The 24,000-nt window shown below is 36.0% G+C and overlaps 1 protein-coding gene across 7 annotated transcripts in view; it reads left to right on the forward strand.

The window, feature by feature from the left end:
- ATF2 (activating transcription factor 2) overlaps positions 1–24,000 on the forward strand; it is a 53,006-nt gene that overhangs the window by 5,390 nt on the left and 23,616 nt on the right. For 4 of the 7 annotated variants that reach the window (XM_052792125.1, XM_052792130.1, XM_052792128.1 and 1 more), the window contains 8 exons: positions 4,478–4,546; positions 5,180–5,249; positions 7,700–7,796; positions 9,550–9,668; positions 11,770–11,898; positions 17,873–18,051; positions 18,376–18,490; positions 18,669–18,755. In XM_052792125.1, coding sequence (XP_052648085.1) covers positions 5,202–5,249; positions 7,700–7,796; positions 9,550–9,668; positions 11,770–11,898; positions 17,873–18,051; positions 18,376–18,490; positions 18,669–18,755 — 774 coding nt within the window. In that variant the 5' untranslated portion in view covers positions 4,478–4,546; positions 5,180–5,201. Of the gene's footprint in view, positions 1–4,471; positions 4,547–5,179; positions 5,250–7,699; positions 7,797–9,549; positions 9,669–11,769; positions 11,899–17,872; positions 18,052–18,375; positions 18,491–18,668; positions 18,756–24,000 lie in introns of all 7 variants that reach the window. The other 3 variants (XM_052792127.1, XM_052792131.1, XM_052792132.1) reach the window with 3 other exon arrangements.

The raw sequence follows: 24,000 nt of genomic DNA on the forward strand, positions 1-24,000 counted from the left end.
ATACAGGTAAAGTGTTCAGAAATTTTAGCTACAAGTCTGATGAATCTTTACTAGGTATGTGTGAAGAATGATTTTTCTCAGCACATTTGGAGAGGTTTTTGCAAGGATTATCAATATGTATATATTTTTAAACAGCCATTTAAATGTTTAGTAGAAAAAAATTTTGAAACAAGATGTCAGTTGTGTTTTCCACGCTCCTGTATGTAGGGAATTGAGAGAAAACAGAAGAACCTTTAACAGTAAAATAAGCCAACAAGACATTGCTTAAATCAGTGCGTGATTCTATTCTTTCACAAATTGTCTACAGGAAGGTATTTTAGAAGCAAGCCTCAGAGTATGTAGTAATAGTTTCCAGAAAGTGTACCTAAGATGTTTAATTAAAGTCTTATAAAAATATACAAATAATTGTTGAAACTATTTTTGTAGCACATTTAGATAAACATTAGTGTGATGTTTTATAGAAACATCTTTATTTTTTAAATAAGTACACTGTCCTAAATATTAGTAAATTGCTTGCAAGCCTGTTTTTATTTCTCTGTATTATATATATTTTAAACACATGTATATAGTTATTTATATATTTTACTGTACTGTTTGGTTTCCAAAAATGATAAAAGACATTTATGACATTTTAAGTAGGCATGATATGGAAGTATTTTACCTTTGTGTTGAAAGTATGGAGCAAACACCAAAAAAGTGAGATTACTTTCTGATTTAAGTACCAAAGTTGATTATACTGCTGAGATTATTTCATGGTTTTCCCATGTTCAGCTCTGATCCTGTTTCTCAGTGTAACTCAAAAGAATTCTATGTATGGGTTTCTTTATGCTACTGAAAGGAATTTAGGGTTGGAAGGTTTACAGGAGAAAGTTGCAGTTCAGTGGACTGGTAGTAAGAATCATTTCACTGGACTGTTCAGTTTATCTGAAGAGATAAGGCTAGAGTTTCACATTCAGATTGGATTGCTTCAGGAACCATCTTTTTTCTATGGGACGAGGTGTTTGCTGTTGCCTGGGTAACAATCCAAGGTGGCTATAATTCATCTCTAGCGATTGGCTTAGCAGTTTACATACTTCATTTCTCATTTGGTTGGGTGAGTAACATTTTTGTCAAGATGGCGTTTAAGTTGCTATTTTGGTTTTCAGGGGAAGAGTATTTTCTAAATTCTTTTTTACTGTGATATTCTCTCTTAGAGCAGTCAATCTCCAATAGCCTTTTGAAATCAGAGTGGCAATCACAAACTTCTTTTCTGAAAATTGGCCTTCTGCGTGTTAGTCTTGTTATTCCTGTCAGACAATAAACAATCCAGAAAGAAAAGAGGAGGCAAAGGATGGGGTTTGTTTGTTTGTTTTCCCTAGCAGCAGCAGTTTCAGTTGTTGGGCTGTAAAGTTAACCATGCTGTTGTCTTCTAAAACTGTGAGAACGTTACCCAAGTTTGGATTGTCTTTTGCTGTTGTTGACCTCTGTTTCTAGCTATGTCTTTATGGTATACTTCAAATTTCAGAATTATCTTGGATTGCTGAGAATTTCGTCCACTCAAATTTTGAATATTTCCAAGGATGGAGATTCCACAGCCCCACTGGGCAACCTGTTCCAGTGTTCAGCTGCCCTCACTGTGTGGTTTTTTCTTTGTTTTTAATCCCTGCCCCCCGTTATACTTGCTCTTAACCTTCTTGGTGTGGCTTGTGAATGTTGCAGCTCATCCTTTTGTTGTACTCTACCTAGAGTCTGGATCTGTCTTCTCTATAACAATACATTAGGTAGTGTAAGACAGCAAGTAGATCCTTCCTTAGCTTTCCTTCTCCATGCTGAACAAACTTTGCTTCGTGATACTCCTCCTGTATGTAATAGTCCAGCCTCCTAACTATTTTGTTGGGGCCCCTGCTGGTTTCTTTCCAGTTTGTCATCTGTCTTGAGGGGCTCAAAACGGGACACAGCACTCCAGCTGTAGCCTCATGAGTGCCAGATAACGGAGAGTAATCACTTCCCTTCATCTGCTTGCTATGCTCTTGGTGATTCAGCCCAGTAGGCTGTTAGCTTTCAGTGCTGTAAGTGACGGTATGCTGAATTGTGTTCAGTTTGTTGTCCACCAGGAGTTACAGGTTCTGCCCCAAAGCTGCTTGACAGCCAGTTGGCCCTCAGCCTGCACTGTTGCATGGAGTTACTTTGTTCTAGGTGCAAGCTTTGCATTTGTCTTTGTAATAGGTAAATACAATCCTTACCAATTTGGCTACAGTAACGAATGTGAGCCCTTTGTTTCCCCATCCTGTCAGATCCAGTTTCTGTTTAGATTTATGATGTCCGAAGTCTTGCTGGAATGCATGGGTGAACTTCTTTTCTCTTTTAAGTGCAAAAATTTCAGTGCTTCAAGATACTTTTTTTTTCCTCAGATGTTAGCTGGAATCCCTTTACAAGGCATTACCTCACAAAATTCCTTGTGGCCTGCAGTCAAATAATATTATAAAGATTAGGAAATGAATTTATCTCCAACTTTTTTCCAGTAAGTTTGCCAGGAGGACAACACTTTTTTTTCTTTTTCACAAGGATTGATTTTTAGTTTATAAATCAGGCATTCAGAATTCACAGGCATCACAAACCAAAACATGGAACCAGGTAATGACTTCATATGCAGATACGTGTTTTGGCAATATTCCTTTAAAAGAGAAAATGAGCAGACTTGAAAATTTGATCTTTACAGCTTATGACCTAAGAAAAATACGAACAGTATCGATGGAGTAGATTTTATGGCTGATACTATGCACTTGTCAAAGACTGACAACAAGCTGTAGTAACAGAGTGGAAAAAATGCCCTACATGTACTTTTGTTAATCAAAGTCTTCATCCTTTGGATAAAAAAAAAAAAAAAATTGTTTCTTGCACCTTCAGACATTTCTGATATAACTTCTGCTCATAGTGTATATCCATATGTGTATATTGTAGCCATATATAACTATATGGTGCCCCATGATCAAGATTTAACAAAGCAAATTCCTTTTGAGATCTAAAGGAGACGGACTCTGTTAGTTTTGAACCTGCATTTTAAAAAATCTGACTGTTGCGTAGCTGAACAAGGGTAATAAGCTCATGAGATAGCTTTTAAGTGTCCAGTTAATAAAAGGATGTAATCCTACAGCTTCATTGGTAAGGACCTTATTTTCTACCCTGAAGCCTTAGTCATGAGCATTCAGACTTGCCCATAACCTTGTTAATGCTCTTGATTGGTGACAGTACCAAGTTCATAGTTTGAACAGTTCAAGAAATATTTCATCCCTTCAGAAACTTGAGACAGGTTATGAACTCTTTGCAAAGAACAGCAGAACAATCTCCATCCCTGATTTGCTTTGGCATCCTTTCTTCGGGACATAAATGTTTCCACAAGTTGTCAGTGCCAAAGGCTCTAAAGTTTCTGGCAGCCATTCATCTCTTCTTGGCTTGTGATCTCAGCTCAGTATCCTCGTTCTGTTGAATGTATATATTTCAAAGTGACACTTTGGAATCTCCTCCACTCCACGTTTTGCTTCTTTGCTTATTGGTGCCCATGACCAAGGACACTGCGATTTCCTTCTTGAGGTAATATCCAAAAAGTCTATACAGTAGTTTTTTACTGTACAGTTGCAGGCAAAAGGATCAGGTAGTGTGTTCCCTACAGATCTCTGAGGTATTAAGTCTTAAATTATTTGCTTACACTTACTTGATCTGTCTTGTGCGTAGTGCTAAATGGTGTACTAGAAGTATACATTCTTAGGATGGTTAGACAGTTTCAGAAGCCTTGTAGCTTTTCATGACCAGCCTGCTGGGGGAGAGATGGATTTATTCTGCTCATGATCTTTAATCATAAAGACATCTTTATTCATCTTTATTTGCTTCATCAAGCTAAGCAGTGTTCAGAACTAACATTGTTAGATCTCCATACAAATACTCATATTTAAAGATGAATGTGTTTCCTCCAGGGTAAAGCCACAGATGGGTTGAGAGTGCTTGTCATCTCCTGGCTAATAAGCTAATTTGGTACATTCAACTCCCCCACCACCCCTCATTACTTGACCTTAAAATGAGGTAACTTAGAGTGTTGAGACTATTGGGTTTAGTGATGTGACAACAATATCTTGATTTTATATGTTCATTGTACCAGAACTTTATTATTTTTTGTCATTGATGTCACACCATCCACATACTAGTTTTATGCTTTGTCCAGCACATGCTGGCTCAATCCTGTCTGTGTCCCTCTTTCTCTCCCTGAAGCAGAGTGATGCTACCTTGCTATGTTTGTTCTGTGCTTGCAGGATGAGAGAGAAGCGTATCTTTCTGTCTGAGAGAAAGCGTAACTAATTAGAGCATGTATTGAAGTAAACCATTTCTTTGAAAAGCTGTTGAGTTTAATGGGTGAATTGTGGGCATTATATAATTTATCTTTACAAAATCATGTATTATTACATGTTTAACATGCATAGTAATTAATATCTTCTTTCAATTACAGTTCATTGCCATGAAAAGGAGGATATGATAGTTTGCCCTATGAAACAGGTTTATATGTGAAATCTGGCAGGTATGTGTATTAGTAAGTGTGGCAAGTATGTAAAACAGCACAAAATATAATTAATATCTATTATGTCTGTCTTAAATATTTTTTAGCCTGTTGGTAATTTAGTTGTACAGCTGAAACGTTACTAAAGTACATGTTTTTGTAGTTTAATTTGTAACTGTTTACATAAAGGCCTATCTGCTAACTTATCTTTAAAGATGAGCTGTAAAGATTATGAAAAGGCTAAGGAATCAACCACTTTTTCTCATTTGTTTGCACTGTGTCCTTGACTACTTGGTGTTGTCTGCTGCTCTTTGTTCTTTTCTTAATTGTAGGAATTGGATCATTATTACAATGTATTTTTATTTCAGTAACAAGTTGTCTTACTATATTTTCAGATACTTTTGCAAGTAGTCATGTTAAGTACAAATACTTGCCTTTCCAATTGAGATGTATGTTCAAAACCTACTATGTCTCTGTTGGGGTTTTGTGTACCTTCCTGACAGACTCTACTTGAATCCTGGGTATTTAGATTCTTAGTGTAGCCAGAAGGCAGAAATTCTTGCCCATGGAATATTAAGATATCCTGTGGATGTTAATGTATTGCTAATTTGTTGCAATATTTGTAAAATCTGTTCCATTCTCATTTCAATACAGGTAGCACAACGACCTGTGGAATATGAGTGATGACAAACCCTTTTTATGCACTGCCCCTGGATGTGGCCAGGTAATGGTCTGACTTGAAGTTATTAGCATTGATGAAAGTAAAAGTGATATGTATTTCTAGGGATTGAAGAAAGGGGGATTTATGATAATTGGTAGAAAGTATCTATGTTTTGTTGAAAAGCAGGTGAGAGCCAGAATTTCTAGCATTTTGTGTGTTTATTCAGAAAATGCTATCCATAGAAGAAAAAACCTAATTAAATTACTCTTTCCGAGCTGAAAGTAATTTCATTTGTTAGCCCTGCTTTATTTGCTTTCATTAAAAAAATAAATAAATCAAGAAACATCCTAATTTACATCAGGTAACCTGTATTTTTCAGAATATTTCAATGTCAGTGGGGAGCTCATTGTGAAGCTTGCTTGTCACTAATCTTCAAAACTATGGTGACTGCAAATATTTAATGGCATAACTTTTATTTATGTATATTTTTGTGTATAGGAAGATGCTAACAGTATGCATGCCACAAAATGTATTTCGATTCCTATTGTAGTTTTAATGTATTCTATTAAATAGCATTAGTAGATAAAGAGCTGAGTGTGAGCAGAAAAGTAAAAATACTGAGTGTTTTAGCAGATGGTTGCTTAAAAGGAAGCTGTCTTAACCCTTTAATTTAGTAACCTGAAAATAAATTAATTTGCATTATCTGCTGCATGAGATGGACATCCCTGCATCCTTTATATAGAATTAATTTCTTAAGCAAGCTGAATTTTTTCATTGTATTATCTCTGCTGCGTTTATATAGAATTGATTTCTTAAGCTGTATTTTTACATTATATTAGTGCACTTGGATTTATTTGGATTTTGACTTCAAAATATGTTCATTTTTATTCTGAAAACTTGGTTTTTACGATGAATGACAGCATTCATGTTATGTTAATGGAGCCTTCTGTATTTAAAGTGAGAAAGGACTAAGATTTCTTATGATGTCTAACATGTTCAGAGACATCAAAAGTAACAGAAGAGGACTGCCTTCTCCTAATCAACATGTTTTTCCCCATCCTATTTGAATCTCATTTCAATGTAAGCTCTGTCAGAAGTGTTTGGCAACTAAATCTCATAGAAGATGCATCATGGGGCTACAGCAATCCTTGATTCCAGTGAAGAAGTGAGAAGTTCATGTCCTGAAAATGGGCAAGGCTTCTCCAGATGCCAGCTCATACTATAGAATACAGAGAGGGAGTCAGGATCTGGAGATCCTATTCCCTCTGAAGGAGCCTGTCCATCACATAGGGGGGGACAGAAAGATGTACTTAAGTCTCTTTAGTGTGACAGAACACCAAAGTTCCTGGCTTATGCTGTATCTAGAGATAAGGCACAGGAGCTATGGAGAGCTGGCCATTTGGAACGCTTGGCAACAGAGCTCTAACAAAAAAAGTGCCTGGCCTGTATCAACCTGTCTTTCAGTGATCCTGCATTTTTAATTTCCCTCTCAGCTCCCCATATACATGTCCTTTCTCACAGAAATATTCTGGATGACTGTACTCTGAGGTCAACTAAGCTTTCTGTATTGTTTTCTGAGAGACAACACTTGGTGTGTATCTGTTACAAGATACAAGTGGAATGACTTAAATTATTGAGGAATAATCAGAAACATAATTTGGGACTCAAATGTTCACAAAGAAAAGAACTTGAGTATTTTGTAAAATGTGTTCCTTTTAGAAAACCTGCATCTTGGGAAACATTTTCTTACATTATCTCAGTTGAAAAACTTTACTCACAACTACAGATGCATAGCAAATTTCAAGATAGCAAAAGTAAGATTGTCTTTTTACAGCACTTACTTTTTCTGCTTACTGCTTTTTTTTAAAGAATGTACCCCAGATTTTGGGGAAAGTATGCACAAAACTGGCATAATTCTGAAAACTTGAGAGATTTTTAAAATGCTGATAAGTTTAGTTCATTCACAGCTTCTCAGTTGTCTGATATTGTTCCAGTGTTTCCTACTCTATCTGCCTCTTATTTTATGTAGTAAATGGTCAGGGGCAGGAGCTATGCTTTATTTTATTTTTATGCTATTAAATACAGTGAAGTCTGTGTTTGTGATTACAGGTCAATTTTCATTATTGTGATAATACACACAGTACAGAAATCAAATAGTGGTAATCAATTACTAAACATTGTCAAGATCCATTAGTGTAGCAAATAGCTGTTTGCTAACAGTTGATGAAGTCTGCAGCACTCTGAAATTTTATCTTGGACTTTTGATGAATGCAGGTACTTATACTACTATTTCCCTGGTATCATTACTATTTAGTTACTATGAACATCGTTTGAGTTTTATAATATTTCTGCTTGGTACTGTTGACCAAGGAACGAGATATATCTGCCTAAGAGGGTTGTCTGTTATTGTAGTAATGATAATTTTACATGTTGAAAAAATTACTTTCTGTAGAATTGCATTTACTTTGTTCACACTCAAAATTACAACTGTTTCTTAAAACTTTCCACTGCAGCGTTTTACCAATGAGGATCATTTGGCTGTCCATAAACATAAACATGAGATGACACTGAAATTTGGTCCAGCTCGTAATGATAGTGTCATTGTGGCTGGTTAGTATATGCTTTTATAACTAGTTTATTCACTTTTCTGCTGGAATGGGCATACATTTTATGTATTTTCTGTACATAATGCATAGACTTATGATAAGAGAATATGAAACATTTTCTTCACTGTAGTTTTCTGCAATGTGTGCTTAGGCAATATTTTCTTACATAATTAGCTTTTGTCAGAATTTGAAGCCAGTATTATTCTCTGTAAGTAACTTTTATTTGGATCTGATATATAATCTTAAGTATTTTTCAATTGTCAACACTTTAATAATTGATTAAATTATGTAATAAGCATTCAGTAAGAACACACACTAACCAAGGCTACGCCTAACAGGATTTATAAGTAGTTTAAACTGTATTTAAGTTTTAATTATTCGTTGATATTACATGTCTCTTCAATTTTAAAATAAGTAGTGTTTTTTTACATACTATGGTGACATGAGAAGAATGAATTGGTAATTATTATTCTTTAAATGGGATAGCAGAAGAAAGATAAAAATTTTTTTGTTTTAATTTTAACTTCAATTCAAATACTTTTACTGTATTTCCACCTCTGAATTCATGGTATACCCTTGGTCAGTTGTAACTAACTTTGTTTGTCCAGGATCAGAAGTAATCACCAATGGATGATTGATTGCATTATAAATTTTAAAGTCCTTGAATGAAGATAGCACATGCTAATTATTCTAAAGTTACTGTCAGACTGGTTTTTTTTCAGTGGTGGAACAGCCTAAATGAACTTCACAAAGGCTTTCAGACATTTTCTGAATATTTTTTCCTTGTCAGTGGCTAATTTTTTAGGATTAGCAGATGAAAAAATTTGTTACTCTTAAACCAGCAGTTATGCATTTTAAAATTCTAAACGTGATCCTCAGCAATTCTACCATAAGAAAGGGGGCCTGTCAAATAATCAGGTGTTTGAGAATGAAACCATGGCAGTGTCTGTTTTTGCAGCCACATTCCAGCATATGAACTGTTAGTCGTAAATGCCAGCTTAAGTTAGCAAGATGCACATAATACCACTTTACAGTATTTTAAATGCAGGTAACTTTGTGACAAACGTGGTTAATTTTGACCTGGTAAGTGAAAAAGGGGGAATTTACATAGTGCCAAAAACTTCATAGAAAGGCTTTTTTGAAACTGCTTCATGCAATAGTCACCCAGATAGCAGAAGTCTTATGATTCCAGCTTGACTATACAGGCATCATAGGAGTCAATACAATCTTGTGTACGATATCACACTTCCTTTTAGAAATTCCATGCACTTGAAAGTAATCACTGTTCTTTTCACAATATGAGAAGAAAGGAGTAAACTGTCTGTGAGGTGTGCACTTTTCTCTCTCTCTCTTTTTTTTTTTTTTTTTTTTAATTAAAGCCTTCACGTAGGCCTTATCTTTATCTGAAAATAGAGCCTGCTTGCTCACTGAAGTGATCTGCTATGCTAGACTAGGCACTTGAGAATAGCTCCCTCTGGTTTCTGGACACAGACAGAAGAAATGCTTTGATACCCTCCCAAAACTATAAGGGGCTTACTGGTTTGCAAACTTCAGTTGCTTGTCTCCAGCAGGTGGAGTATGCCTTCTGGTTGGCCTCCCTGCAAGGCAGGAAGGAGCCTGCTTGCAATGCGTAGGAGAGTTCTTAACCACGTTGTCTCTTTCTATTTGCTTTTATTCTGAAAAATATTTACGATAAGTAGGTTAATAAAAGGTATTTTAAAAATAAAATTTTGGGGGTTTTGTACACTTCATTTCAGATCAGACTCCAACACCAACTCGATTCTTGAAGAACTGTGAAGAAGTGGGCTTATTCAATGAATTAGCAAGTCCTTTTGAAAATGAGTTTAAAAAGGCTTCTGAAGATGACATTAAGAAAGTATGTTCAAAACCTTTTTCTTCTCAGAGCTTCTACTTTTTTTGTATCAGAAATTCCATTTTAAAAAGCAAACTTTGGATTTATATATTGCCTTCTAAACTATACCAATAATCATTTGCCAGCTGCTTGTATATGTTGTATGGAGATAATAGAAATCTAAGATTACTATTCTGGAGGTTAGTTTACCTGATTAATTTTGCGTAGTTAGCATGGACAATGGAACACATTGACTTTTTCTTAATTCTTTAAGTATCTAGTTTATATCTGTTGAAGTTAATCATTAGCTTTGATTGAAATTTTATCAGGCCCTGAATAAGCAAAAAATAATTCTGAAAAGTAAAGAGGTTTTGCAGAAAGAAAAACATATATTTGCAAGAAACCCATGTGAAAAGAATAGTATGTGAATACTGACTATTTTCATTAGTTTTAAAATACCGATGTTATTCGAAGAACCAATAGTCATGATAATGAGAGTTAAATACTGACTAAATTTAAAGAAGTGTCAGTAATTTGGTTATAATTGATTTCAACATATAGTGAATATACTTTTGCTGAGAAATTATTGATCACAAGCTAAACATCTACTTTTTTCTTAATGTACAGATCGAAATAGAGGAAAAATTTGGACTGTATCTGTTTAGCAACTTCATGTTTTTATGAGGAACTTCCCATACATTTAAATGTTGTTTCTTCTATTTATTTTTGTACTTCCCAGTCATAACTGGTTAGGGGCCCAAACGTTTAAACACTTCTGCAAATGAAAAATTTTGTTCAATGTCCCCTTTGAAAAATTTTGCCTCTGGTTGACTTCCAGAGGCAGTGATAAAAAAAATGTATTTTTGTACTCATGTATACAGATTTTGTAGAATCAGTATCCTCGTTTTCTTTGTTTCAGTAAAGATTTTAATAAGTATTCATGAATAGGATGGATTATTATCCATTCCTGACAAAGCCTCACCCTTGCTTTGTTACCACAACTATACCAAATCATTATTTTTAATTTTTTTTTTTTAATTGGTGTATGCTAACTGTTCTTAAAACACTACATATGGTAATACCAATTCTGGATTTACTAATACTGTCTTTTCTGTGTAATTCACCACTGCCTTGGAGGAGGTCATAGGCATTGCAAAATATTTTAAACATTTTAGCAATTTCTTTCATTGATATTAATTTTCCAAGCTGCCCTGTGTGTTATGAGAAGAAACACAGTCCTGCCGTATTTCTGGTTGATTAATATACATAAGCAATCATGGCAAGGGGTGGAAAAATTTACCATAATAGCACACTTTCTAGGGCGTTGATAGTTGGGGTTTTTTTCCTGTAGTATTTCATATTCAGACGTGGTATGAAAAGAGATTCCACTTTTAACAGTCTTCCCCACCCATTAGTAATATATTCCTTAGGAAAACTAGGAATTGAATTGAATTGAAAAAAGCATCTAGAAGAATGTAAATACAAGGTGAGCTTTGGGGGAAGTTTCTTTCAAAAGTATTTATATAGCAGACCAGAACGGAGTATAGGCTTTCAGATCTATAATATTGCTTTAAGTAATTTTGTAACTTAATTTCTTTGTGGTATTTCAGATGTCCTGGTGGATTTTATCTGTGTAGTAACATAAAACTTGCTTTTTCAATAATTATTTGCTGCAATAAGTTTGAAATTAATTGTCCACCATAGCTTTCTTAACTTGGAAATGTAGTGAGGATTTTGTGCTTTGTAGCATGTGATATAATAATTTATAGAAGGATAATACCTTCTTTTAACTGTAATTTTTAACTGTAGCACAGTCCTTCCTCAGCTATAATTTTCCTGTGACTCTGGGGAAAGGGAAACTTTAAGAGTGTTTTTAATTCTCAAGAAGAAAATACTTAGTTTGACATTGGTATTGAAAGACCAAGCATTACTGAAGATTGGTGTTTGTGCAGATGCTGGAAAAATAGCCTTGACTGGTAATGCATCTGCATCAAGATCTTCCAAACATCAGCACCTCTCTGTTGTTATAAGGCTGATATTTCTCTTTAGTTGTTTACATTTTCTTGCGTATTTTAATTTTTTAGAGAGTAATTACAGTAATTTTGTTTTACACTGTTGCTCTTAGATGCCTCTAGATCTGTCTCCTCTTGCAACACCAATTATAAGAAATAAAATTGAAGAACCTTCTGTTGTAGAGACAACTCATCAAGATAGTCCTTTACCTCATCCAGAGTCTACTACCAATGATGAAAAGGTCAGAACCTTTTTTTTTGTTTTGGAATTTATTTTTTGAATCTTCTGATGATCTGCAAGTTTGTTGTACACAGTGATAGCCACACTACTTAACTGGTTGAGAGGAAAAGAATTTTTGTTTGCCATATTCCTGTGGATATATACTCAATTGTTCAATTCTTTAGTTAGCTTTGCTCACTGCAATTATTTCCTTGCCTCACACTGGCCATCCAGTAAAGCTAGAAAGGAAACCAAATTTAATATTCATGCTATGTTAGAAAATGCTAAAGGGGCCCTTTATTCTCTTTTATGCATCATCGTTCATAAAGCAAGGAAAGTTCAGTTTCTTTGATTTTTTTTTTTTTTAAATATTGTCAACAGTTTGCTACTCCTCATGTGTACATTTTTATCCTATGTTTTACCATAAATTGTTTTGTAGAACAGCAGGGGATGTTCTACAAAAATGTACAGAGATGAGTGGGCTGACTTTCAAAGCTAAGCACCAGATAATTTTGTTTCAAATTTTTTACTCTTTAAGCTATAGCAGTATGTTTAAAAGTGGTGATCTCAGGCATTTGCTTGTTTAGTGTTTACTTGAATATTCATAAAAGACTGAGGTATTGTCTGTCACTAGAGGATGTTGAAGTCAAACCAGTTTTAGAACTATTGCTCTAAAGAATAAATAAATGGTTTAATAGTAATGATAGCTTCGATATGTGACTTGCAGCGTTTTCATCATGTGGAGTTCTCTTGAAGAACACAAAACGAAGCAAAATCAGTGAAATGAACTAATTTATTGCTATTCCTACTTCAATAAATAAAAATATTAGGAGCAGAACATAATAAAGCAATATGGTTGCTCTAGTCAGTCTTTTTTCTATGTGCATCTTCAGTGGGCAGTCTGCATTTGAGGGACTTAGATACCTTATTCCCAAAAATCAGCAGGACTTTTTAGGATCACAGGGTAATTCAGGTTGGAAAGGACTGCAGGATTTCCTGGTCCAACTTCCTCCTTAAAGCAGGGGTTAGCTCTGAGGTCAGACCAAGTTACTCAGGGCTTTACACAGTCTGGTCTTGAAAACTCTGAGGAGGGAGGCTGCACAACCTCTCAGTGATACCCATTCCAATGCCAGGCTGTCCTTGTGGTGAAAGTATTTTTCTTTGGATCCAGTCTGAACCTCTCTGGTTTTAACTTGCACCCCCTTCTCTTATCCTGCCAACGGACACCAGTATGAGAAGACCCTTAAGTGTGTGTCCAAAATTTAAGAGAGTTTCAATTCAGATTTGTCTTTACAAAGCTTTGCTGAGTTTTATTAGTTAGCAAGGATGAGTAATCATAGGTAATCAAGGCAATCGAGTAGTCTCAAAAATAGTAAAAGTAGTTTAAAGGAATACATGTAAAGAGCTGCTTGGATTAAGCAAATCACAGTCCAAATCTTAAGTCTTCTTTATTTCATTTCTTCTTTATTTCAGAGGTTAGTTTATTTTCTCACTGCAAATACTTACTCTAAGTACTCTAATTTTGGCAGGAGATAATATTAATACCTTTATACAGTAGTGGTTCAGTATCTCATTAGCATCATTACAAGTGAAAATTATATCTCAATGCTTGGCAGTACTTATAAACTTGTCTCATTCATGATGTAATTTCAGTGTTGTCACTGTAACAGTGCTGAAGTGAAAAGCTGCTGCTGCTCAATGCTGTTCTGATGTCTGATTGTAGAGACAAGCTGAGCAAGGATGAGGGTGCTGCTTGGAGTGTGCTGCTGCTGAATGTGGCCTGCAGAAGTTGAGAAATGTGAGCAGAGTGTTGCTGTTTTCTCAGTTAGATTTTTATATTCTCCTTCTATAGATGTATTGAAGGAGGAAAGGGTTTTTTTCAGGGCATAGCTGGTTTTAAAATACATATGCCACTGTAACCATTTCATTGGCTGAGTATATTTTAGTAGCCTTAAATGATTACAGCCTGTTAATGTATGTGCAAGACAGTTCTAATTTTCCTTGTAGTTGTCAAAGGAATTTCTTAGAGACTCTTAAAAAATTATGCTTAATTCTTTTCCTAGTTTTCCGAGAGTCCCCTGAGTTCTATTAGCCTTCAATAAGCGTTGATATTCTCCTTTGAATAGATCAAGGTATCATTAGAAGTATATAAAGCCTTTTAGCCTTAAAATAATAAGCAAATGAAACCTAATTTATTCTTTGAGAACTTTCAAACTCATTATAGTTGCTTATTAATAGTACTTCAAAGGGTGACAGTTTCACAAGTTGCTTAGTTGTTTTCAGATAGCTAATTGCCTAAATTATTTTAAAATCAATTGTTGTCTTACAGTAATAATCAATCACAGTATTAGTTCTGGCCATCTACATTTCTGTATAAAGAATTCTGTGTATTCACTGATAGCATTAGGAAGTTGTTGCATATTTGCTTTTAGATATAAAATACTTGCAAATATGCATCTCTGAAAACACTTCTTAAATAAAGTAACTATCCTGTTCTGTAAAATATTTTCCAATTCAGTGGTTTTTAGTTCAAGAATAAGAGTTGGAGAGGTCCTTTAAATAAGTCTCTAATATCTTTGAATAGGCTTAAACTTCTTTCTTGTGAAGGTGGATAAAGGTAAGATGACTTTGTCTTAATCTCGTGATTGCAAATTAATCTGTTATTCATGTTCTTTAGCAGAATATATTTACAAACTTTTATTTCAGGCAAAATTTATACTTGATTAGTGCAATGCGTTGATGACCAATTACTATGTTCTATCAGACTGGTGTGCCAATGGTTTTGTTTTTATATGCTAATAAAATGTCAGTTTCCTTTCAATCCGTACTTCTTAAATCTGCAGCTTGTGTTACTATCACGTTGTTGCAGTAACTAGCACATGCTTGCATTTTTCAGTGTAGCATAGAGCAAGTTAGTGTAAGAAGTAAAGAGGAAGTTGAAAATACTTTGTTTTCAACTGTATAAACACACTTGTCAGTAAATGTGTTATTCCTTTAATGGTTGAGGATCGTTTCTGGTCTTTTAAACAAAGCACAAATGCTATCTTTAATAACACACAAATAATTGTGTGCATGTGAGGTTTCTGTTTTCAGAATTTCACAGATTTATTTCAGAATTTTATACACTAATCTTCTGACCATTGCTGAAATCTGGTTTCCATAGATCACTTTGTCTAAAAGTTGCAAATTGCCTTTTTCCTAGCAGGGGATCGAGCCAGGGAGAGACCCAGTTTTACAGTCGGTATTTTTAGAACACCCATCAATTAAGCTGTTGTTATTAATGGCCAATAAGTATTCACAGAGTGGCATAACTTACTCGCTCATTCATACATAGTTAACCTGGTTGCAGCAACAGTTGGGAGGCCAATCCCCACTGCTTGCCCAGAGGTAGAAGGTTGTACTGACATGCCAGTGACTTCTAGATGGGTGTTCAGAAAGTGTTCAAGGTCATGTTGGATGGGGCTCTGACCAACCTGATCTAGTGAAAGATGTCCCTGCCCATGGCAGAAGGGTTGGACTAGATGATCTTTAAAGGTTGCTTCCAACTCCAACCATTCTGTGATTCTATGAAAGTCCTTCAAGGGGTCCATTCTTTCATCAAATGTATATATAATCCTGTAGTCTTTGTTCGCATATAGCAGCCACCGTGGTTTTAGATGTCTGAATTGTACAGCATGTTTATGCTAGCATACAGATTCAGCTGGTGTTCTGAGTTTATGAATCATTGCAAATTCAACAGGGCCGGTTTTCTCTGGAGCTTATCTGTTCTTGGGAGATTTTTGCACACTGCCTCTCAGCACTTTTCTTCTTGGCCTTCTGTATTTTGGTAGCTATTTCCCCACCCCCACACACAGGTACTTACAGAAGCCATGGGCACAAACCCTTACAGAAGGGGCTGTTATGGCATTACTGTTGTTGAGAATGTGTGAATATCTGGTTAGTTTACACTTTTGTATTAAAGCTATATACATGGCTCCATGGCTGCTGTTAGCTGACTCTCTTTTTCCCCTTTTTTATGGAAATCAGAATTACTTTGCCATAGCCACTTGTTCTGTGGTCTTCATATATCTACGTTTATATTTATACATATACCTTTATATCTATGTGGTTGCCATGTATGAAGGTGTTTCAGGTGAAAGGAAGAACAAGAAAAAGAGCTCTTGAACCTCTCTTGGCTGTTAGGGGCAAGCATGGGTGTTCCTGTGTCAGATCCCTACAGTGGAAATGGACTTTCTAGTGGCTCCTTGCTCACAGTAACAAGATGGGTAATAGTGGCAAGCAGGAAGGGGTGAAGCTGAAACCAGTGAAGAATGACACAATATTAATTTCCAAATTGACCATTGCCAAAAGATTATCAGGGCAAGTATTCTCCCCTTATACCTTCCTCTAATTTCCCAGTCAAGCAGTTCGGTCTCCTTTATGTTTTCCCTGTGGCTCTTCTCACTGAATAAGATCTGTATAGCTGTTAATACCAAATCCCTTATTTGCAAAGGAGTGTTTAATCCTGTCCTAAGAATATGCATTAGTCAACTCTTCCCAGTATTTAATTCTGTTTCTGCAGTTTCATACTGGATGTTTTCTTCTTTTGACTGAATGCTCATCTGTAATTCTAGGCACTGTGTTCAGATATTATAACATTTATAAATATACCAGATTGATACTAAAGAAAAAAATTCTTGCTTTCCCCAGTACAGCTCACTGTTATTCTCCAAAAACTCATTCACTCTAAATAAATAGTCGTTTAGGTCCCTTGGAAAAGCCTGAATGAACTAATGAACCCTGCTGACAAATCTAGCCTCTGAGCTTTTGAAGGGAGAAAATTTCATCATCTAAAGTCCTTTTTTTTTTTTTTTTTTTTAAAGCCCACAGTTTGCCAGCCTACTTATAGTTCTATGAATTGCTCAGAGGAGCACATGCATTTTGCAGTGGATGTATAAAAGGAAAAAAAAAAAAATCTTTAAGACAACTAAGTCCTTACTGCTTAAATCTTTGTGGATGAATTTTAAAAACTTAAGCTTAATTCAGACAAATGGTAATCAATGTAGCCTATATGACACGGGTATGAGATGTTCTTTTTGAGTTTGGTTTAACAGTGGAGCAACTAAAGTCTGCTGGTCTTAAGAGTGTAGTTTTATGTGCCATTGATTGCAGTAGCTAGTGTCAAAAGAATTAATAACTTGGAAAAATCCTGTCTGAAAGTAAATCTGAATTCTGACAATATCAAAGATTTCCTGAGAAGGAAGGCATTGCTTACAGTAAGGCATTTCTAGGTTTTCAGAAACAGCCAATGCAGGTACTGCATTCTAATTGATAATGTACTTTACCTGATTGCTAAGAACTATAGTCAATTCTGTCTCCTATTTACTTGCAACTGAGGAAATTTAATTTCTGTGCTCAAATAATTTCTTCTGCATCAGGATACTCATATATTTTGCAAAGCTATGAATGTAACACTCCAAGTATTTTTAACTTGGTAGCACTTCAGTTGAGAGAAGTACATGGGTAAGGGATAGAGGCTTAAAAAAAAAAGACAGATTTTTTTTTTTCCTTTTTACTGAACCATAAAACTCTTTTGTTTCTCTTTTGTTTAAATCTGGAACAATGGACTGAAACTGAAATGTACATAAGGACACCATAAAATGTTTTCCTTATTCAGAGTGTGGGTAGACATGATGGTGCTGATAGCGCCATGAGTTTCTTGGCAAAAAAACCCAACCTGATCAAAACTGAATTATAAGTAATAGTGGGCTTAGCATAAATTGAGCCAGGGTTTGTCATAAAACTAAAATCAGTGTCGTTGGAACAATTTCAGTTTGGTTTAAATGATTCATCCAAAGGTTTGGGGATTTTTTGATGTTTTTAATTGTATAACTGATTCTACTTGCATAATGTCATAGAAATTCTGATTTGTTCCATCAAACTGTGTTCATTTAACAGTCGGAATTAATGGTCTATAATTGTATTTTACAAACTGATTAATCTTTGTTTTTCCTCAGGAAGTGTCACTGCAGCAGACTGCACAGCCTACATCAACGATAGTTCGTCCAGCATCGCTACAGGTTCCTAATGTACTACTTACAAGTTCTGACTCAAGTGTTATTATTCAGCAGGCAATACCATCACCAACATCTAGTACTGTTATTACCCAGGCTCCATCCTCTAACAGACCAATAGTGTAAGTTACATAAATCTTAGTAAAATGTTTTCTTACAGAATTTGAAAATGTTTTGTCTTGCTTACTTTCAGTTACTGTTTCTGCAGTTAATGTACAAATTTGAGATGCTTTGGTGTAATGTGCTTTACTACATATGAAACATACAACTTTCACTACATGTGAAATATAATTCCATGTTCTCTACATTACTAAGTTCATATTTTTTGATCTCCAAATAAATATTACATTACAACTGTAAACAAAAAAAAAACAATTTAAAATAATGTATAAACTTGTTCTCTTTTCTGGATAAGTTTTCTTTTATATAGTTCATTCCTTTTTCAGTCCAGTTCCAGGTCCTTTTCCTCTGCTGTTACATCTTCCTAATGGACAAACCATGCCTGTTGCTATTCCTGCATCTATCACAAATTCTAATGTGCATGTCCCTGCTGCAGTTCCAGTAAGTAAGCATGATGCTATATTAATTTGAAAGTGGAGCAGATTTGCATAAGTGCAGCATAGAACTTCATTTTAAGCAGCTTGATAGCTGTTTTGGCTTCAGAGGGTAGTGCTGTCATGTGCTTTCTATTATGATAACATACTCAGGTTTTCTTCATTTTTATACTTTATCTGGTCAGCTTGTTAGACCTGTCACCATGGTGCCTAGTATCCCAGGAATCCCAGGGCCTTCCTCCCCACAGCCAGTGCAGTCTGAGGCTAAATTGGTAAGTGAAAAACTCCATTATTCCTCAAGAAGAATAACTTGAGAAATTAATTAAATTCTATTGCTTTTTAAAACAGCTTTAGTTTTCTTTTGTTAGTCTAAATTCTGCAAGTACAAATTTAATAAACAGAAAAATAACAGCTGCATTTATTTTACAGTTATTTCAAATTCCAGCCTATGTTAGTTCGGTTGTTAATAGTCATTTTGATCTTATTTTCAATCATTCTTTTAAATGAACTAGATTTTTAACTAAACTCCTTCTTGCTCCTTGTATTGGAGGATAGCAAATATTAGCTGGAAGAAAGACAAGATTAGTAGCATGTTAACAGTGAACATCACCTTCAGAGAAGCAGAATATGTTTCCTCCCAAAGGATATGATATTTCTTAAAAAATCTAGAGAAAGAAGAAGGTTTTTTTAACAATGTTTTCAGAATCTCAACTGAATATAGTCCATTTGGCAAGAGTTATGTATTACTGACATACTTAGGAAATTGTTTTGTGTGGAGGTTGTTTCTCTTGTGTCGGGGCAGTTCTGGGGGTTTGGGGATTATTTGGGAAAATCATGAGTAAAACAAGCAGAAGAAAGTTTGTTTTTTTTTTAAATATTAGTGATCCAGTTATGGTGGTAGTTTGAATTAATCAATTTCTCAAGAAAATTTCTGCAACATTAGGTAGTTGCTTCTCTGCTTTCTTGTTTGTTTGTTCCAAGCAATATATATTATTAAACAATAATTAACCCATTTATGTATTTACAAGATGCCTCTGTAAACAGTATCTGTCTTGTGAAGTAGTGTTCCTCTTCTGACTCTGTGCTAAAAAAGAATTAGGAACACCTGCTACCTAAAATATATTTTTGTACATCAATATAGATAAGTGGGAGGATGCCCTTAACATCCTTCGATATCTCATTTCTCTCAATCTAAACCTGTGGGCTTTCTTTCCTTACCCATTTTCTCTCCTCAATGCACAATATGAAAAACAGTGAGTCTGGGAATACTATTTATTCTGCTGTCCGGAGTAATGGCATTCCCATATAGTGGGCACACTCGACCACATTCACCAAATACTGAAATTATTGTGGAGAGCTGGTCACCAGTGCATTGACATTTCTTAGTGCTGTCAAGTCTTCCTTCATTTTCCTCCTCTGTTGCACACGATGACTTTTAAAATAATATAGAGAGGGACAGAAAGGAAGAAGGTCTGTCTCTGTGCATCCTTGTCCCCCTAGGAATGGGAAAAGGAATCCTTTAATACCTGAGGAAATACTTAAACTTAACCAGCTCTGATGAGATGAATTTATCTTAAATCCAGGAGAGAAGATTGTAAGAAAGTGAAAACAAGAGCTGTGTTCTCAGAAATTGCACGTTCCTTAGAGTCAAGAGACTAATGCACTGAGTGTGAAATCCAGGAGGAACTGATTCCAAATAATTTTTTAGATGAGTAAGAAATTATGTTTTTAAGCATATTACTGAGTGATTTGCTTTTACAAACCTTTAAAGAGGGGAAGGAAATACATGTATGTGGTGAAGACTTTGATCTCACATTGGAAGAAGCAATCACTTGGATACAAAGAAAAACAAAGATCATTAGACTTAAAATTTAACAGTCTCATTAGTCTTCTCGTTAGAATTTAGCTAATATATGCACTTCAGTGATTGCTTGTCTTTTTTTAAGTGAGACTGTAAAAAGAGTATTTGCAGTATTTCTTCTTTCCTTTCTTGTCACTTCATATAAAGCATGAGCAGAATTCTAGAATATCAGAATTATGTATATTTCTTATGCTCATTTACTTCTATATAGTGCCTATTCACAAAAATAAAATACTTTATTTCTTATCACTCGTAAAGTAAAAGCAATTTAATGAGAAACTTTATGTAGAAAAGCTTCCAACGGGAAGACTAACTATGCCATGTGATGCATTGTTGGCAGAAATGTGATGGTTTATTAACTGTAAAGTTCCATTTAATTTTTAAAATTTAAGTCTTTGTGATGCCAAATCCTTTCTTTTTCACGTATCTCTTGAAAATAATTTTGCTTGCTACATACTAAATTCTGCAAAGGTATGGTAATCAGGTTTATTTTTCACTTGTGTTCCTGGTTAAGCCAACAGAAGACTTAATATTTAGTTTTACAGCTACTTGTTTGCTTTTTATTTCCTTAATACTTCACATTTAAAGTTGAAATATAAGCTATTACACTGAAATTTAATAAGTGTATGGTGTATCTTTCATCACAGTCTGTTTCACCTATTAACAGTATACTGCAATTTGTGGATTTATTGGTATGTTTTAGTTAGCAGAACACTGGGAACACTTCCTGTGTCCTTTTGCCTACCATAGCCACATTTCTCCCTCATGCTGGGAGGCAGTCCTGAAGGGCAAAGGAGTCTAGGAAGGTTAGCGACCTGCTACACCACTTAGACACACGCAACTCTATGGGGCCGGATGGGATCCACCCAAGAGTACTGGGGGAGCTGGCAGAAGTGCTCACCAAGCTATTTCCATCACTTTGTCAGCAGTCCTGGCTAACCGGGGAGGTCCCAGTTGACTGGAAGTTAGCAAACGTGATGTCCATCTACAAGAAGGGATGGAAGAAGGATCTGGGGAACTCCAGGCCTGTCAACCTGACCTCAGTGCCAGGGAAGGTTATGGAGCAGATCATCTTGAGTGCCATCACATGGCACATACAGGACCAGGCAATTAGGCCCACTCAGCATGGGTTTATGAAAGGCGGGTCCTGCTATTGACTAACCTGATCTCCTTCTATGATAAGGTGACCCACTTAGTGGATGAGGGAAAGGCTGCAGATGTGTCTACCTAGACTTTAGTAAAGCCTTTGACACCATTTCCCACAGCATTCTCCTGGAGAAACTGGCTGCTCATTTCTTGGACAAGCATATTCTTCGCTGGGTAAAAAACTGGCTGGATGGCTAGGCCCAGAGTTGTAGTGAATGGAGTTAAATTCAGTTGGCAGCTGGTCACAAGTGGTGTTTCCCAGGGCTCAGTATTGGGGCCTGTTCTGTTTAACATCTTTATCAGTGATCTGGCTGAGGGTATTGAGTGCACCCTCAGCAAGTTTGCAGATGACACCAAGTTGGGAGGGAGGGTCGATCTGCTTGAGGGTAGGAAGGCTCTACAGAGGGATCTGGACAGGCTGGATCGATGGGCCAAGGCCAACTGTATGAGGCTCAATAAGACCAAGTGCCGGGTCCTGCACTTTGGTCACAACAACCCCATGCAGCGCTACAGGCTTGGGGAAGAGTGGCTGGAAAGCTGCCCAGCAGAGAAAGACCTGGGCGTGCTGGTTGACAGCCTGCTGAATATGAGCCAGCAGTGTGCCCAGGTGGCCAAGAAGGGCAACGGCATCCTGGCCTGTATCAGAAATAGTGTGGCCAGCAGGAACACGGAAGTGATCGTTCCCCTGTACTCGGCACTGGTGAGGCCGCACCTCTAATACTGTGTTTGGTTTTGGGCCCCTCACTACAAGAAAGACAGTGAGGTGCTGGAGCACATCCAAAGAAGGGCAACGAAGCTGGTGAAGGGTCTAGAGAGCAAGTCCTATGAGGAGCGGCTGAGGGAACTGGGGTTGTTTAGCCTGGAGAAAAGGAGGCTGAGGGGAGACCTTATCGCTCTCTGCAACTACCTGCAAGGAGGTTGTAGTGAGGTGGGCGTCAGCCTCTTCTCCCAAGTAACAAGCGATAAGATAAGAGGAAATGGCCTCAAGTTGCGCCACGGGAGGTTTAGATTGGATATCGGGGAAAAATTTCTTCACCAAAAGGGTTGTCAAGCATTGGAACGGGCTGCCCAGGGAAGTGGTGGAGTCACCATCCCTGGAGGTATTGAAAAGACACGTAGATGTGATGCTTAGGGACGTGGTTTAGCGGTGGACTTGGCAGCGTTAGATTTACGGTTGGACTTGGTTATCTTAAAGGTCTTTTCCAACCTAAACGATTCTATGAAGTCTGTCAGCCTAGTATCCTTAGTGTTTTTTGGACAGAAAGCTGGATGAAGGGGTGAAGCTGTGATGTTCCCTTCTCAACAATCAAGGCCCAGGAGTCAGGATTTTTATGGATCTTTGGAATTTTCTTAGCTGTTGCTTTATTTTATTTTTTATTTATTATTTGGAGAAATTTTTTGTTGTTCTTTATAGACAGACCTTGCAGTCTCACGGATTTTTTCATATTGCGTTATAAAATGTAGAAATAGAATATGTAGCAAATACAAAAAACATGCTCGAATAGTTTCCTAACATTGCAACTATTCCTCAGATATTAAAGTAAGTTTGGTAGTGTATGGGATGCAAAATTTGGAAAGTTAACGTGTTTTTTCGTATCTCCGAAGAGTTTTGTCATATATGCTTTTGGCCATCGTTGTTTGAATCTTTCTTTTATTCAAAGACCATACTTTCCTAATATGGTATGCTGCATTTTTTACTATCATATGTATGACAATACTGTCTCAAGGTATTCTTAATTGACACAGATCTACCTACTTCAGAGGTTGAGTAAAATTCTTGAAGAGCTGTTTGCAGTAACTTTGTCATTTCTAGATGCAATATCCCCAAATTGCTGACTTGGTATCAGATACAGCTCAAGTGTTATCAGATATAGACCTGTCCCGTGTAGAAGGCACAACTCCTTATGTTTTGGCTGAAATACCTGGTACAAACCGAGGCAGGAGCCAGGCACTTCCCTTCATTTGTGCTTTGTGCCTTTCTTTACAGAGGCTATTTCTGCAGTTCATTTCTTGCATGACATTTCAAGGAACTAACATATTTTAGTTTTGTAATAAGAAAAGGGCTTTGTGCTCTGATTTCATTTCTTGTCTCAATCATTCATTTCTTTTACCTGTTTACAAAAGGCTACTGTTGTGTAGACTTCCTTTTTTTTTTTTTTTTTTTTAAGTGAAGGTGAGAAAATTCAAATTAGAGATTGTAGTGCCATTATTTCCTAATGCTATGGAGTTTAATTATTTAAATATGGATTTGGGGAACTTAATTTCTATATTTTTATTAATGTGAAAACAAAACACTTTTCGTCTATTTTGATGAATACCTGTTGTTTCCTTCTGAGTTGCATATACCAAATTGTACATAAAGCATCATATATTTCTTTATATAAAATAATGAATGAACTTCAGTGAAAAAACCCTGACATTTTGATTTCTAACAGCTAAAGCTTAAAATAACTGGCAGAAGATGTCTTTGGTAATGGGCCTAGGATGCCTTCCTATAACACAATTAAAAT

This window comes from Harpia harpyja, chromosome 7 (genome assembly GCF_026419915.1).
Source record: "Harpia harpyja isolate bHarHar1 chromosome 7, bHarHar1 primary haplotype, whole genome shotgun sequence".
NCBI lineage: Eukaryota > Metazoa > Chordata > Aves > Accipitriformes > Accipitridae > Harpia > Harpia harpyja.